The sequence below is a fragment of the Gallinula chloropus genome (assembly GCF_964237585.1).
Source record: "Gallinula chloropus genome assembly, chromosome: 2".
Lineage (NCBI taxonomy): Eukaryota > Metazoa > Chordata > Aves > Gruiformes > Rallidae > Gallinula > Gallinula chloropus.
The window spans coordinates 158701093-158718112 of NC_140086.1; the positions used below are offsets into that span (position 1 = coordinate 158701093).

General features: G+C 40.8%; 1 protein-coding gene across 4 annotated transcripts in view; it reads right to left on the reverse strand.

The window, feature by feature from the left end:
• Positions 1-530: 530 nt before the first annotated feature.
• CTDSPL (CTD small phosphatase like) overlaps positions 531-17020 on the reverse strand; it is a 92053-nt gene continuing 75563 nt past the window's right edge. For all 4 annotated transcript variants that reach the window (XM_084280489.1, XM_084280487.1, XM_084280488.1 and 1 more), the window contains 3 exons: positions 10777-10869; positions 8996-9181; positions 531-7133 (listed from right to left, as the gene is read on the reverse strand). In XM_084280489.1, the coding sequence (XP_084136615.1) occupies positions 7008-7133; positions 8996-9181; positions 10777-10869 (405 nt within the window). In that variant the 3' untranslated portion in view covers positions 531-7007. The remainder of the gene's footprint in view (positions 7134-8995; positions 9182-10776; positions 10870-17020) is intronic.

Sequence of the window (17020 nt, forward strand, 5' to 3'; positions counted from 1 at the left end):
GCTATGGTGCTTCATTTCCACCATGCTCAGCGTCATACTGAATGTCATGCCAGTGTCTGGAGACCTAAATCAGACATGTACTGGAGGCAAAGCAGCTTCACGTGGCCCCTTCACCCAGTTCTACTCAAGCAAAAGGCAGCTCACCCAAGTTGTGTTTGACCACAAACTGGTCATCACTGGTTAACTCAAGACCAGCACTGGGTCACCTGCTCAAAATCACCATGGCCAGATGTACCAGAAAGATTAATTCAAGTCTCAGCAGGGTAACAAAGAAGAGCAGGAACTGAACCAACCTGCCCAATATGCTGCTAGAGGAAGAAGGCTTTGATGCTTAGCAGCGGAGGCTTTAATCTTTATTACAGCCCAGCAAGTCCAAAGAGTTGGGACAAGAAGGGAATGAGACCTTCTGACCTGATTCTATAAAGTCTTTGCTTTGCCTCCAGGTATTTCCCCCCAGGGAGAATGGCATCTGGGGGGGAGAGAGGGGTTTCTAGGGGTGGACCTTCACTATGTGTATTATCAGACATGAAGAGGATGAAAAAAATAACAGAGAGAGTTTATTGTCAAACAGAATCGAAGCGTGAAAAACATTAAAAATCACAAAGTTACACTGAAAAGGAAGATGGATTTTACCACAAAAGCTCATTAAAATCTGACAAGGAAGACAGCCCACGGTCAAGGCCGTCCCTCTGCCAACAACCCTCAGACTCTTTGAGTGCAACGTTTACTGAAGTGCTGGGAATTTGGAGGTGGTGCACATCCCGTTTCTACCATCACAGCGATCAACCCTCGTCAGCTGGGCTTTTAACCCTCCTTAGCTGGAAGAACAGCGGTTCTCAGAGGGGCTGAAGTTTTACTGCTTTAAGGTGTCTCCTCTGTTCGGCTCCAGTAGCGACAGCCTCATCCCAGCTGGAGTCCACCTGAGACGATGGCCAAGGCTGATGGGGACCAGCTGCACTTCCTTTCTTTGTCCATCCTGATCTGTGTCTCTAAAATAAAAGGTGGTTGTGAAATGAAACGACGCCGGTTCCCAGAGAAGAGCAGTAGGAGGTACTATGGCAGCACAGGGTCCACCAAAGGTCTGGGGGTACAGCTAAGCTGACAGCCATCACCTTGAAAACACAGTTTGCTGCCCACTTAAGCCATGAACAAACAGAACCTTTTAAAACTGGTGCTTGGGAAGGTGCAGACCCTACTTTAGTGAGTCGAATCGGTCTCAATATTAAGTCCAAGATGTTCGTGTACGCCCCGTGCTTCAGAACTGCTGCTTAACATGGCATTTGGCAATTACAGGACAACCTCCTCCTTGGCACAGCTCCCTTCCAAACAGCTCTTGAGAAGGATTTAAACAAAACACGCCTGGAAGCTGTTCAAGTTCGAGTTTGCCAACCCATCCAAACCAATGTATTACCCAAAGATCCTTTCTTTTCCAGCAGCTCCAGCAGAACCAGCAGTGCAGTCCAGGAGAACTCTGCCTGGTCTCCTGCCAGCATAGCTGGGTTGGAAGGAAGTCTGGAAGGAGAAGGTCGTTTGCCAGGAGGACTCCTGGAGATTGTGGGATCCCCTGGAGCTGCAGCCCACAGGGAAGTGCCCTATCTCACCTTGCAGGGAATTTCAGAGTGGTTGGCTTTCCTTTGGAGTCAGAACACAATAAAAAGGGAAAAAAAAATAACATTGGAAGGTATATGCATAGAGGTACATTTATAGACTATGGTGTATTCAATTTTGTGATCCCTTCCCATCAGCTAGAACCTCCTCACCACTATAAATGAGCTGTTCTATGAATTTTGAAATGCTTGTTTTACTGAGTGAAAGAAAAGCACCTTTATCCTATGTAGCAGCTGAGGAGATTGGTAAAACTAAAAAAGCCCAACTACCACAACCTAAAAAAAGAAAGAAATCAACCCCCCAACTCAGCAGTACAAAGGGAAGGCAGTCTGGGTCATTCCAACCCATCTCAGGTATAATTAAAAAATATCATTAATTGCAATTAATGCGCTATCTTGAGCCAGCTGCTTAATTCTACCAGGCCTGAGGTTTTCTGTTCATAAAGCATTAACAGTATGTGCCTTTTCCTAGAAAGGAAGGCTCTGCCTAAAGTCTTACTGTGTCAGATAAAAAAATCCCAAAATAGACTTTCCAACCAAATAAAGTGTTTTATTCAGATATTCATTCGGATATGGCAGTGATGTTAAGAACAGCTATTCAAGGAGCTGAAGTAAGCCCTTCAAAAGAAGTCACACAGCTTTGAGACTTGAACAAATTATTGTATGATCTCATCCAAGGGATCTAAATAGCTGGAACATCTGCCAGAGTCACCACCAATTTATTTAGCAGAGTTCATCAGTAGTTCATCAGCTCTGTTTGCACAAGCAGGTGCCAGGGCAGTCAATAAGGAGTCCTATGCATGACTTAAAATGAGGAGAGGGGGAGGAGACTGGAAGAGAGATGGGTGATTTTGCTATCTAACATGGATGTGCATCAGCAGGAATAAATTCCCTGTCAAATTAGGGCGATGACTATTACTGCAGAAGTGCAGGAATTCTTTTTCCCAGAGAAGTATTACATGCACAAGTAACTATATTGTTAAAATTTTTTTTATTTGTGACAGTAAAGAAACCATTCAATACCTGATTGACAACACTTCTCTCTCCTGAAAACACTCATATGGTATCTGTAGTGTTTCTCAAGTATCGCTGGATTGTTCATTGCATTAAAGTGTAAACAGCTCCATTATTAGGAAAAAAAAAAGAAAAGAGAGAAAGAAACATTTCCATTGCTCACTCCTCTGATAAGAAGCTCCCAATAGATCTTTTAACAAGAGAGAAGAAAAAAATCAGCTGGATTTTTACAATATATAATGTGAAACAGAAAACTGACAACTGGTTTTGCATAGTTAGCCCAGAGATTTTTTGTTAAGCAATCGCCCCACCCGAGTCTCACCTGCCCTCCTCACCCCACAAACATCACAGCACCTTGGAAATCAGAGGCACAAACTTGTTTTTGTTTTACAAATAGGGCTGTGCGGTACTGTGTTTTATTAGTTTGAAAAAGAATCTGTAAGACATAGGATTAGGTGTTGGTAAATTGTATCGCTACAGATTTTGGGCTTCTTTCTTTTTTTTTTTTTTTTACACTGAGATTTCAAAAGCTGCAACATCAGTACACACCGGTGTCATTTAGATACTTTTATTGTCCCCAACCAGTCTAATCAAAATCATGCTGTGATAAAGTGATTGCATACACCGATAACCAAATCTCTTCAGGTGCTGAGTTTCTTCCATGTATAACTTTGCTGTTTAAAGAAAAAAAAGATTAAAGGGCAAAAAAAACCCCAAAAAACCCAACCCAAACAGACAAATTATTCTTCCAGAGCTATCTAAATGAACACAGCAACATTGTACATTTGCTACCATCTTCCATGCCAAACCTGCCCCGCTTCCTGGTGGTTAACAAGTTGTCTGCGCACAGCCCTAGTTTACAAATGGCAATTTAATCGTTAACACTTCAGTTGAATTTCAAGAATCTAAGGCATTCTGCCTTACAGCTTAATTTAAAAATACCTATACAGGCAAAAAACCTTTTTTAACCCAACATAAAAGGACAACAGAACTTCAGGCCAGGCAGCGTTTCTTCAGCTGAACAGAATGACCAACGGGAAAAGACTTTTTCATACCTCTACAGTATCCAGAAACAGAATTGAAACCCAGGGGCTGTAGCAGCCCCGGTGACCTGCATGCATTAACTGCACTTCAGAATACTCAAGAGAGATTAAGGAAAGAAGTATTCTTCTTCCTATTTTAGTTTTTAAAATCTTGTATTTAAAATACAATCAGATACCCGTATTGCAAATCTTACAAACATTCCACTCGTTATCTGACTTCATGGACAGAACTATATTGCTTCGTTAAAACCTAGAAACTCTCCATATACAGCCTATGTATATGCACTCAAACTTAAAACTTCAAATTTCAAGTATGACAATGAGTGTCAAAAGAAACAACTAGGACAAGTTTGATCCCTTTGGCCAAATTTGAATACCCAGGGAAAGTCCAAACCTGACTGCTGAACTTTTAATTCGATGGGAATGAGTTTAAAAAACTCGATGCTTCCACCAGAAGTTACAGAAAATACTCTTCAGGTACTAGCAGAGATCAAAACTGCTGAAGTTTTTCACCTCTGTATTGCCACCAAGAGTCATTTTTTAACGCCAGACTCGGTTAAAATGAGCTTTTTCTGCAAATCTGTGGGTTTCAAGAGCTGAGATAAACAACACTAGAACATCATCGGAACCGTTCCTCCAGAACCTGGTGCAGAAGTTCAGTTGTCCATCGTATGTGGATTTTAAAACAATACAAGACACTTTAATAATCAACATTCATTCACAGACTTAAGGCAACTGGTTCATGAAATCGCTGCTTTCAGAAAATGCAAACTAATGACGCGGTTTGTCTCACGTACAACAGGTCGCAACCGTTAAATGGCAAATGTCTCTGTGGGGTCACTTGTCGACTAACTGAGAGATTGTTTGGTCTGACGCTAGTGAGAAACTCTTTGAATTTTTTTCCAGCCATCCCTATCATACCTGCACGACTAACTACAACCTGAATACTTCCCTGCAAACTGCATTTGAAGCCCAGGAGCTACAAACACAGTTGAAAATACTGCTCAGAGAACAACTTTTTTTTTTTTTTTTTGGCAGCTTACAGTTTTCATTACTCTGAAGTCAAATACAAAATTAAACAATCTTAAACTGAAAATAAACGTTGATGGACTAACCAGAATCCATACGTCCTTTTTTTTTTCCTTTTTCTTTTTTTTTTCTTCTTTTTCCTCCCATTTTCTAACAATGTAGGTTTTTTTTGTGGTTTTTTTTCCTTTCTTCTCAATTTGACAGCTTTGTCTTTTGTTTGTGGCACAGAATTATAAAGTACTAAGTTAATGCCAACAAAACAGTGATGCCATACAGACTCATGAGCGGCACACGGGACTGCCTCTAACATCCCTCGCTATGAGACACAGCGAGCAGCTGGAGCACCGCTGCACTGCAAGGGGGCAAGTCATCCCTCAGTTTTTATACTGCACCTACGACAATCCACTCACTGCCTGTGTAGGCTGGCCTGCCCTTCTACTGTGAATTGTTTTGTTGAAGCTGCTTCAACCGATGTTTTAGACGAGGATCACAAGCCCAAGCCCATCGCACAACGTCATCGAGACTCCTCAAGAAGAACAGAAAAGGCAAAAGGGGCTCTGCAAGTCAGAGTTTAGCACTAGGCTAATGAAAAGCACCAACTAATCCTTTTTGTTTTCTCTGATAACAGCCAAGCCTAGCTGTAATTTTTATGTCTGTAGATTTCTGGTGCGGAAAAATCATTAAAAAGGTGACACTGGAAAGGAGAAAAAGAAATAGGTGCAGCCTTGTTCTTCAAAGGCTTAAAACATTTCAAAGTTATTCTTTTGGAAGGGTACCTACGACACTGCAGAAGATGCTAAGCAGGTTCTCAGACTCAGAGATGAGATTTACTCAACTCCAAAGGCAGAGGACCGCTTTTAGTCTAGGCTAGGAACTTCTGCCCTTCTAGCAAGACTCGGCAAAGCTCCCGGTCTGCACCTCACACTTTGAAGAAGAAGAAACCCAAATCAGAGATAGGGGGAGAATACTTTTTGCATTTTTGGATACCAAAGAAAGGAGAGGGCTTCATCCCAATTGAAAAAGACAATTTTAAAAAAAATTATTCCTTTGCAGGTCACCTTTAACTGAGTTCTGTGGTATATCAATGCTGTAGGATTAATACATGGAGGGGGGGTGGGGGAGGGAGATGAAGCCTGCATTTTATTTATTGCCCAAGTTTGCAGCTTACAGAAAATGTTTCCTAGCACAGGCACAGTGGCAAAAACAGTATAACAGCCGATGGTCAACTCCATTTGGTGAGTATACAGTAGCAGCAATTAAAAGAAAAAAAAAAAGTACTCCAAACAGCTCAATACAGATCCAGCTTACCCAGATGGGTTTGGTTTTTTTTGTTTTAAGAAAAGAACCTTAAACTAATAAATAGATCTCCTCCCCATTCTCCCAAGGTAATGGTTTTCCAAAAAACGAGAGGCATGGCAGTTGTGCGTAAGCAGAGACAATAGAACTTCATCTGTTTATAGAAGAAAAGGTGCTTTAGATCTATCAGCCACCTTGTTTTCTCAATTCCATCATTCCCTAATGCTCAACCAACTGCAGATATGTTCGAAACTGTGCCCAAAATCGTATCAGTGAAACCACCACGTAATTAACCCAAATCACCCCTCCCACAAACGCTTAAACCTTCTGAGCATGACAAAATGTAATACAACTGAATGTCGTTGTGGAGACAGGAACCCAGCATCTTTGTTTCAACTTTTTCCTTTGTTATATATTACAGTGCTCTATAAAATTTTTTCCTTTTTCCTTTTAAAGCATTTAGACAATACAAGACTAAAAGATGTCTGGAAATACGTCTTATACAAAAATGAATTTTTTTATCTTAAAATAACATTCAAAAAGGCACTTCATTCTGTAAGAAAAAATTCAGAGTCAGGTCAACTGCTCTAAGCAGGGGGGTAAAATTGTCTGCATAGTGGGAGGGGAAGAAAGGGAGAGAAATTCAACTGCTGAAATACAAGCTTCTTTTTTTGGCATGTTTTAAGAAAAGCTGATCCAGTAAAAGATGTCCATTTATGAAATTCATTAAAAGAGTCCCATTTAAAATAGCTTCTTTTTTTTTTCTTTTTTTTTTCTTTTTTTTGTTTTGTTTCCTTTAAAAAAGTAGTCTGAACACATGACCTTAGGAGTCAGGATTCTGAAGGCTTAATAGCATCACTCATGATTGTCCTTCGTGTCCAATGTAACAGGAAGATCAAGAGTAGCACTTCTGACAGGGGTGACCTCCCCAAAGCTTTACATTTGAAAAGAGCTGAAAAAGATGGAGACAGCCTCTACCAACTGCAATCTAGTAGCAGAAGTCAGTCAAAGTTAAGGGCTACCTGTTGCAAAGTTTATGAAGCATACTGTAAACTTCTTCCTCTTTGCTTAGTCCTTCAAAGAAAGGAATAAGGTCTAGCAGCTCTGTGTCTGTCATGTCATCAAACCAGGACTGCACAGGCACCTGAAACAAAGCAACCAAGAAATAGTAAGATGACTTTATGATGGGAGGAATGTGGGAGTTTTCCCCACACAGATGCCCTGCGACACTCGCTGCCGTAACAGGAAGGCACATCGCCAGCTGGCAGCATTCAAGCAGAGTACTGGGTTCAAGTCCACATTTCCTAGCACACAACATCAACCCCAAATCCAGCTGTTGAAAGAGCTGATACGCTGCTGACCTTCTGCATGTCCAGGTAACCTACATGACCCGACACCAGCCAGCTCAATTTGCTCTGCCTCCTTGAGATTCTGAATAGACAGGAAGATACGGGTTATAAAGCTGTACTGACACTTTAATTAGGGGCAAGTCCTTTTTTCTCCCCCTCCAAATATTATCAGGGTGAGTCACCAAACACAGCAACAGCCCCTTCTGGCATCAGGCTGCGTATTCAATCAGCACAGTTCTCTGATTCAAATGTAAGAGCAGGGTCAGAAAATACTGCAGATAATAATGCTCCTGAAGCGTGTGGGCTGGGTCTGGGAAGGAGTTCTGTGTATCTTCACTACGGAAGTACACTGAGGTCTGTTAAAGACTATCTTGGATCTCATTACAAGCTCTGGTTTCTGCAGACACTCCAGTATCAGTTAGCTAACAGCACTTTTCTATACATGATTAAACCACTCTGACAAGGCCCTTAATTTCGTCTCCCAAATTTCTACAGCTCATTATTTTCTTGGCACTGAACACCACGATACCAAATGAGGATCTGGATCAACTTTTTAATTTTAACCATGAACATAAATTAGAGCTACAGCTCCTGGTTATTATAAATAGCAACTTTAAACCATGTGTGGCACCAACCAGAAAAATGCTTTCACCCAATCACTTAGGGCATCACAGTATTAGGATCTGAATTTAAAAACTGACTGCTGCAAGATAAATAGCTCATGTAGAAACAGAAATAAAAATGCTATTCCAGAGAGTCAGGACCATACAAAACTGTTCCCAGTAATAATTTCCTACATTAATTTTAGCAGTTCACAGAAAACTCCAAAAAGCAACCTAAAAACATCAGAGGAACACATTGCACAGCCTGGATGTTTAAAAGTCAGTAGATCCAAGGTGAGTTCCAGCTTGCTATCCTGGCAGCTACACACCAGATGTGAGCATCTGTACTGATCACAGCAATGGAGTGAGCGAGTGCCAGACCACTCCATCACAGCTCCTGGAGCTGACATGAAGCACAGTAAAAACGCTCCTAATTATTCTCCCTTGAAGTACTGCTACCTGCCTTTTATCCTTGTTCCTAAAACTTGATGAACTTGTTGACTAACATTTCTAATTATCAAACAGGTTATCACAAAAATACTTAAAAGCAGAAGCATAGCAACACAATATTATCTTGATTTTTTTTCTTCCCCTTAGCCATGAAGAAAGAATTCAGATAGTCACCAGTAAAGCACTAATTATCTTGTCTAATAAAGTATTTTCATTCACACAATGAAAAAAGATGGGAGTACCCAAAGCAGTTCAAGTAAATTGTCCTTTCTGTAATCACCACTCCAACTATACTGGAGGGCAGCTTTGCTTTTTAGGGCTACATTAGTAATTTACCTTCTAACACTGCTTCTCAAAACAGATGGACTTCATGCCAAAAGATAAAACCAAAAGCAGAGATCAACAGTTCATGACTGTGACATGCTGTCCAGATCAGTCTGCCTTTGCTGTTCAGCAATGAATACTAGGACCTACCTGCAGTCTAAGAAAACACAGACACTAATACAGTTAACATTCCAAAAGGCTGTTTTCTGAATCAGAAAGCTTGGGCAAGGACCAGAAAGATCAAGTTATGCTTGAGTAGTCTGAATACGAAGAATACTTACTGCATTTTCAGGATGGAAGATGTAAGATGCAGGAGAATTATCTACTATAATAACTTTACTCAGCTCACGTCCCAGTCGACTCAGATCCTTCACATAATTTCCTCGGTGGAAAACACAGGATTCTCTAAAGAGCCTTGCCCTGAACACACCCCAGCGATCCAGTAAGTCAGCTACTGGGTCTGCATACTTAAAAAGAGAAGTTAGAAACATGAAGTTAGCAATGTGCAGATAGGGCAAATTCACAGAAGTACACAAAGAAGAGACACGAGATTATTTCAGGTAAAATGCCATTTCTTCATTTCCTTCCCTGCTGCTCGTTAATTAACTTACATGGCTGCAAACCTGAGGTGATTAAAAGAGATGTAACACAAAAGGAGGACTGCTATCTTTCTGTGGAAGTCTAACGTGCACTCTGATCTTCTCTGTGATTTGTCAATTAGGTTTTATTCTTAGGGCCAACTTACTGTTGCACTACAAGTTACCTAGAAGCTGGTGGATCCAGAGATCTCACCAAACATTACCATTAAAACCTGCATGAAACCCACTCCACAGACTATTCATTTCCATGTGTCTCTGCAGGAAAACTCCAATGAAGGCACCTGTGCTTGATATAGCCTTTTCAAACGATGCCCATGGAGCCATTTGGGCCAGTAAGGCCCTTAAGATTTCCAAATTACACAAATCAGATGAAGATGTTATTAGGAAAAATACCCAAGTACAGTACTGGGAAATTCTCATTTTACATATATAATGAAACTTGGAAGTGAGACACAGCTTAGAATCCAATAACTGATATAAACTGTCCTAGAAATGCATCCAAATAAGCCAGAACATGAAATACTTGAACACGATACTTGTAATTTACGTTTGCAGGATAGGCATTACCATTTTCCTATATTTTAAACTGGTAAAATCCCCTGATGTTGAAATCAGTCACCTCTTGACTATGAAAACTGCTAGACTTCTCACAGCAGTCTGAAATCGTTTCGTTATTTAGGATTTTCACAGCGTGACTGAACAGAACACGGCAAACACCACACAGGGAAGAATCCTCTGCTAAGGAGGATCAAGCAGCTCAAACAGGCTCCTGTGCCCTTCTACCATCTCCACACTAGGTTGGAGTAAAAGCTTACTATGCTAAAGCATTATTAAGAAATAATCAACATAATTTTTACAAAGACACCACAAATACAATGCACTGAAAGAAGTGAAGAATTTAAGGTGTTTACTACTGTAAATGTCTACCACAAAGCTACCTACGAGGTACTACTGCTACTGGAAACCAGAGGGCACAAAATATTCCTGTTGACATTTCAAGCTTTACACAGTGTCTGATTTTCTAACTCCAGATTGCAATTGCACCTTGACAGAACAAAAACATGTTCCCAGTTTTCATATGCAGTGAATTTCTGAATCAGTGGTTGGTCACGTAGATAGTGTTAAATACAGTGTATTTTATTTCATGCCCAGCTTTAATATAGTGCTTTACTCACAAGCTATTTGTTCTAATTTCTCACTATAACCATGGTAACTTGTAAGCCTTTCATATTGGCATTATGAGCAATGCATGGAGGCTACATTATGAGACAAGCCCATATGTGATGGTGTTACCATGGAAACACTTACCCACACACTAGCAGACAAAGTACACACTGTCAGACAAAGAAGCAGAAAAGAAGGGGAAAAATTAAGATAGTACCAACTGCAGAAATGATTATCCATAGAAAACCCAACCACTGACCAGCACCGTAAGGGTTACTGAGATGGAGAGAGGAACAAACCTTGGCTAGACTGGCTGTGAAGAGTACACATTCAAAGAGCTCTCCCATCCTCTGAAGAAACTCATCCACGTGTGGTCGTTTCAGTACATAAACCTGGAATGACAATGACAATGACTATGTAAACGGTGTTCAAGGCAAAAGGAAAAAACCCAACCCACACCCATTATGTTCCTGTAATCCTCACAGTTGAAGAAAGAAAGGTCAGAATGGAAGCAGTTCAAATGAAATGCTGGAAAAAAAAAAAGAGAAGTCAGTATACAAGATAAAAGTAGACATCCAATAATGAGCAATTGGAATGCATGGGCTGCCAAGCCCCATGCTGATTATGCAACTGCGAATACTGTGCATCATCTGGAGTGATGCTTCTTGAGGAAACTCATTAAAGGCAAAGAGAGAGTAAGGCTTCTGAAGAAATGAGGATTCAGATCTCTCAACCAAAACAGTTTTGGTGCTGGTGTCTTCAGTCCTTTACAGAAGGAATAAATCAGATGAAACCTCTCTGATGACAGGAACTGCACAATAGGGAGTGGTTTTCTTCCTGCAGCTAATTCTTTCATTGTTGAAGTTGCAGGCACTATATATCGTATATCTCACTACGGACAGCTACCAGCCATCAGGCTCTGCAGCAGTTTTTTACCAAAAACCCCTCAAAGCATCATGCAGAATACCTAGCAAACGCTGCTTTCAAAACCAAACAGCATCTTCTACTGTGACCTTGCCACAACACCAGTAAATACTCAGGATCTCTCTCCTTTGGAGCAGCTTGGTTGCAGCAACGCTATCTTTCTGCACCGACAATCAGTCGGGAGAGCTTGGCTGCCTACTGTCAACAACCTGCTTCACAGATATCAGAGACTCCTCACTTCTTTCTTCTGAGCAAGGAAGATGATTTGTGTTCATGGAAAATACCAAGATAAGATAACTGCTGCTCAGAAGGCTTACAAGTAGTCCTCAACATACTGGGGGAGTTGCAGAGGGGAGTCTGCTTGAAAAATATTTTTCTATCTGGTTTGGACTTAGATTAAAGGTTTGAGAGAAAACACTGGCAGCATTTTATCTTCTTTCTTTGGCAAACGATCCTTAATGCTGGAAATCTCAAGTGGAGAAGTCAGGGATGTAACTGAATTCAGGATGAATTGCAAGACCGATGCAATTTCAAGAATTTCTTTGATATGTAGAACTAGATTAATTGCCTGTATTTTACTAGATTCACATTAATAAAGTCATAAAAAAACATAAGGCACCCAGAACAAGCCCGAAGGAGACAAATATTGAAATGCCAGCTTGAACCAAAACGTAACAATTAAAGCCTTTAGGAAAAAGAGTTGCATAATAGGGACTTGAAATTGAAACCCTAAATCTGAAAGCACAGTTTCATTAAAAACATATAGGATGGAGCTGTACCTTAATGACCAAAGCAAAAAAGTTTCTTACTTTTCCATTACTTTGGCATGAAGACTGTGGATCTGCTTGAAAATATTTCTATCAAGTTTAACTCAACTGTTTCTGGCCCTTCAAATTCAAGCAATACCCTCAAGCTTTCATACATGTAAATAAAACTGGGTTATAAATTATTATTTTCTTTTAAACAACCATGGTAACACTTCACCAATCAATTAAAAATAAATGTGACATTTAATGAATTACAGTCAACAATTACAGATACTTCAAGGCTGCTCTCTTTCCAGATAACTACAGCAAAGTTTCCTGTAGTTCACTAGACATAAACCAATTGTTTCCTCTCCTGATACAATGCAATTAATTTTTCACTCAAATCTTACTACACAAAGTTGTTCTGCAGTTCTTCCTTTCCCAATTACATCTTCAAATTTTTAAAGACATGGGTGGAAAGACAACTTCATTCCCTCAGCGTCTGGGTACCCAGACACCATCCAGCTTGCCCGTCAGAAGAGGAAAGGTGGCAGGATGGGAGTTATTCTTTAACTCTGCAGATATTAATGAAATTCTTAATTCTTTAGCCTTAAAGTCTATTCCTACACTTGTTTTTGAGGGTGCAAAAGGGACACCTTTTGTCTTGAAAGCCATTCTTGGATAGTAAGCGCTGAAATTTAGTGTGAATTCCCCTTTAAAAGCCTCGTGTTCTCAGCCACAGCAAAACAAGTCTCCTCTCTTCACCCTCCATCTCTACGCCCGGGTTGGTGAAGTGCTGCCACTTGGAATGTAATTACAAACTCCGAGCCAAGGATATGAACTCTGCTGCTTGCAACACAACCCGCCTCCTCCATAAAGAGAGCACAGCGTGCATCAACCCAGCAGCTACAGACCAAGAGCTCCTCAACCACAGGCTTGTGGGCAGGACTTAGAAAAGCAAGCGCTTTTCTGGCAGTCCCTAGGTTTCCTAATACTGCAGCTTGTCAGTACTGGCTGTAAGTACACAGGGGTTTTAAGTTGGATTGTGTCCTCTCTGCAGCTTAGACCACCTGAGAGCACCCTCAATCTCCTCTACTTGAGCTTTTGTTGCTGTTGTGCCTTAAATCTTACCTATTGGGCTCCAGCTAACAGATCCACCCCTCATGTTAAACGCCTTATTAATAACAAATGTCATCTCTTAGCATGAGGTCTCACCAAATTTTCCTCTTAATTCTCACTTTCTCAAACTCCACAACTCCTTCACTCCCCTATTTTTACCCTTCCCCCACAAACAACCCAACACTTTTGCTCTTCTGCAGAAAAATGTATCTTAATACTCTGTATGGTTATTCCCCATGATGTCTTTTTTGAGAAGTCCTACTTAGATCCTGGAAGCAACTGCAAGCGTACTGGTATCCTAGGCTACAAAATCTCCTTGGTTTACTTCACATAGAAAGCTTTCTTCAGCTGACAGTGCAGCTCTTTTCTCCTCTTCCTTCTCATTTGGAATTTTTTCCCTTTTACTTTGGTAGCAGCTGGACTCGCATCTCAATGCCGCATGGTCATTCGTGGCTTGGCTTTCTCCTCCATTGCCTGATGTCTTCAGTTTATGTCTCTGGAGAATTGGCTCCTGGCATTTTTCTGAGATTTATATACTGTCTTCAGGGCATTAAACCCCCCTCTATTTTTTTTTTGTATTGTACACTCAATGATTTCTTGCTTAGCACAGTTTGAATTTAGAGGAATAGAGTATTTTTTTATTATTTAAAATGAGCCCTACTCTTAAAATGTTAAGGCACTGGGCATGTTTTCACAGGATTCTGTACTTACAGCTGCTAATGGCAGAACACAAGTAATTATCTTTAATTGTTTTCAAGCATTTGGTATTTCCACACTCATTTTCCATACCTCAAAGCGGTCTTAACCTAAAGACTCAGTATTCATAAACCAGAAAGAGAAGCCCAGCTTGATTTCAATCAATTAAACAGGACACAAAGAATTGCCTTTCAAAACCAGCTTTGTCATAATGAAATCTTCAAGTACCAACAAATCTGCCCATGACAACTCAAGTTCCCATCATCTCTTGTTTTGAGGGCTGGGTGCATCTTCTTAACAAGTGGGAAACAACACACGTCCTTGAGCCTTGTCCTCCTGGTTCACGCTGTTGTGGTTGCCTCCCAGTGCAAGTAACCAAGAATAGGCCAACTAGAATGGATACAGCCTATCCTGGATTACTTGAACCAGGCCACAGCCTTCTGCAAAGAAAAGCAATGAGTTTGGTCCTTTATAGAAAGGAAGTTTATTACTTGAACCACCAACAAAAACACCTTTTGTGTGTTACATTCAGAGTATAAATGCCAAAGTTTGTTCAGCTCTCAACAACTAAATATAAGCAATTGTTAAATGAATTTAAAAAAAAAAAAACAAACCCCAAACCACACTTAAAACCTATTTTTTACTCACTTAATAAACAAGTTGCATTCAAGAATGATATTCCAAGTAATGCCAAATCAAGCTCTTCCTGGCTGCCCTTCCTGTGCCACCAACAGCAAGGCAACAGGCACCACAAGACAATCTGGATGGAAGGCTAAGGACCACCATACCCTAATAATCTTTGCTCACCTGGGATTAAAACTGTATTTAACACACGGTTTCTAATCTACGGGCTGTGATTGCTCTGCACTCACTTGTTAAATAGGAGCTACATGGCAAAACAGAGGATGTGTTCTTGCAGAAGTTACATCAAGGGTACCAAACAGGTCGAACATCTTTTCTGCAGCCACTACTTTCATCCTCAATAACCTTCCTGTAAAGTGCACTCTCCGTTGCAACACATTTCGCTGGACTTCCCCCAGTTTCTCACTTGCAATTCAGTAGAGCAGGGGACCAGTTCTGATTTCTTTTTATTCAGAGAACCAGAGAGAAATGAGAGCTGGCCAGAAGAGTGTCAGCTTGCATTAGAACTGCCTCTTTGTGTTTCTGCCATCATTTCCAACACAAAGCGTGGGATTCAGCTCCACTAACTTTAGCTGCCCTGTAGTCAGGCGCAGTCTCTGCAGGCATCTGAAGACCCATAACAGGGTATGGAGGTACCTCCACACAGGAGTTATTTCCTTGGAAAATAAAATGAGAAACCCCTTCTAAAAACAAGGCAAAATAAGCTAGAGTAAGAAAGGTAGGAGATCACAGAATCACCAAATTGTAGGGGTTGGAAAGGACTTCCAGAGATCATTGAGTCCAACCCCCCTGCCAAAGCAGGGTCTCTAGACAGGTTGGTGTCTTGAAAATCTCCAGAGAAGGAGACTCCACAACTCCTCTGGGCAGCCTGTCCCAGGGCTCTGTCACCCTCACTGGGAAAAAGTTCTTCCACATATTGGTGTGGAACTTCCTGTGCTCCAACTTGAAGCCATTGCCCCGTGTCCTGTCCCCAAAGTGATGGACAAGGGGTGTTCAGAAAAGCTATTTTTTAATCTAGGGAAGCTGGTCTATCCAAGCACCCTGTAAGATGATGATGTGAATTGTTCTCCCTATAGAAGAACAAGGGTCTCTCTGACCTTTGGATGATAAATGACACATGAAGGAAAATAAACTCCCCAAACTGAAGACAGCCTTTTGGAATCCCTCTGTTGCACAACACAATTCACAACATTTACAAAACCTGTTAGATAAGTCGGTCCCAAAACTCTTTCAAGCATATAGCAGCTGAGTTTGCCACAGCTTGTATTTTGGTTTATGAGGTCTGAAGAATCTCATTTCGTTTCAAATTTCTTTCTGAATGAGCACTTCTCAAATGGTGTTCTCTGTTTGTTTTCCATGGGGTTCTGACTAAAGCAGAGTTCAAGTACAACGATATTCTGTCAATCTCCTGCTTGGTAAGACAGCAGGTTACTGGTAAAGCAGGTAGGGATACGCACTATGGGCAGTACAGTTCCATGTTTCACATATCATGTGATATTTTAAACAGGTGGAAGTGTTTCCCAATGCCAGGGAGTAATCTTTGAGTACATAAACTGCTTAAGAAAATGAAGAAGCATTACACAGATGACAGATTCCAACAGGTAACAAAAATTGTTGTTATCGGTTCAGTTTATGCTCTGACTGAATACAAAATTACAGGTTTGAAGCGGTTGTCAAAGCTCTATAGCCTGTGTTAATGCACCTCAGACTGAGTCAGAACTACCTTTTTCACCCTTCAGATTATCACAGTTAAAAAGCCCAAGATTGCTGGATGATCATGCACTGCTTTGCTTGCTGAGGTGATTACAGACACTGGACTCCAAGCCTTTGCCTGTTCCTCAAACGGTATAAATTACCCTTACTTCAAGAATCACAAATTCCTTACAATACATTAATTTCTACTACCCAGAAGTGACTGACATTTATGACATGGTTCAGAGATTAAGAACTTCTGTATTTCACAAAGAGATGAAACTATTTTCTCAAAAATTATGCAGGAAATAGTTGGACTTGATGATCTTCAAAGGTCTTTTCCAACCTTGTGATTCTGTGAAATCTCCAGCAAAGCAGAGCCAGAGACTAATTTCACGTGACCCCTTCTTTCAGGAGCATCCTTCTTCCCACTGACATTTAGGGCATGGACAAAATCACTCCCTTTGACCAGTTGTGGGCTGGGATTTTTTTTCTTTCTTAGTTTTCTTTTCCCCAAATGCAGTTATCTTGAGTGCCTAACTGCATTGTATTTGGTGAAGAGTCTGAAAGTTTGCAGCAGGGAACAGAAAAGCAACAGGCTTTTGAAGTGCTTGACTGGAAAGCTTAAACAGTCTTTTATTTGGTTTCGTTTCCAAATGTAAACTTATAATCTTGACAAGATAAGTGATCACAATCCTAAACCATTCAGAACTGTCAGGCACCC